Source organism: Penaeus monodon, chromosome 33 (genome assembly GCF_015228065.2).
Source record: "Penaeus monodon isolate SGIC_2016 chromosome 33, NSTDA_Pmon_1, whole genome shotgun sequence".
Lineage (NCBI taxonomy): Eukaryota > Metazoa > Arthropoda > Malacostraca > Decapoda > Penaeidae > Penaeus > Penaeus monodon.
Window position 1 is genome coordinate 9,763,405 of NC_051418.1, and position 401 is coordinate 9,763,805.

General features: G+C 47.6%; 1 protein-coding gene across 1 annotated transcript in view; it reads left to right on the plus strand.

Moving 5' to 3' along the window:
• LOC119593986 (receptor-type guanylate cyclase Gyc76C-like) overlaps positions 1–401 on the plus strand; it is a gene marked incomplete at its 3' end in the record, with an annotated part of 39,442 nt that overhangs the window by 14,094 nt on the left and 24,947 nt on the right. Inside the window, 1 exon segment of the mRNA XM_037943010.1 lies at positions 193–345. Within this exon segment, the coding sequence (XP_037798938.1) occupies positions 193–345 (153 nt within the window).

The following is a 401-nucleotide window of genomic DNA, read 5'->3' on the forward strand; positions in this document are numbered from 1 at the left end:
TCAATGAATAAGACAAAGTATAAGGTAAAAGAGAATTACACACTTACAAAAAACACGGAAGATGAGAAAGAGAAAATACAAATTGAATTAATGCAAGAGGAAAATCTCTTTTTTTCCCCTCCCATATCTTTTTTTTCTCTTCAACAATCCCCCCAAAATTAATCCGACCTTCCTCCCTCCCTCACCCGCTAGTCTACGTGTTCATCGGTCATCGGTCCCTTGTCAACGAAGTCCTCACCGTGATGGCGATGACTGGGCTATTCCAGGGAGCCAAGAAGGAGTACCTGCTTCTCTTCGTCGACCGCGAGGAGTACGCGATGTACGATTGGCACAGCTACACTTGGGGTGAGTCCTGGGGAAGAGGGAGAGAGAGGGGAGGGAAGGGGGACGGAGGAATGGGG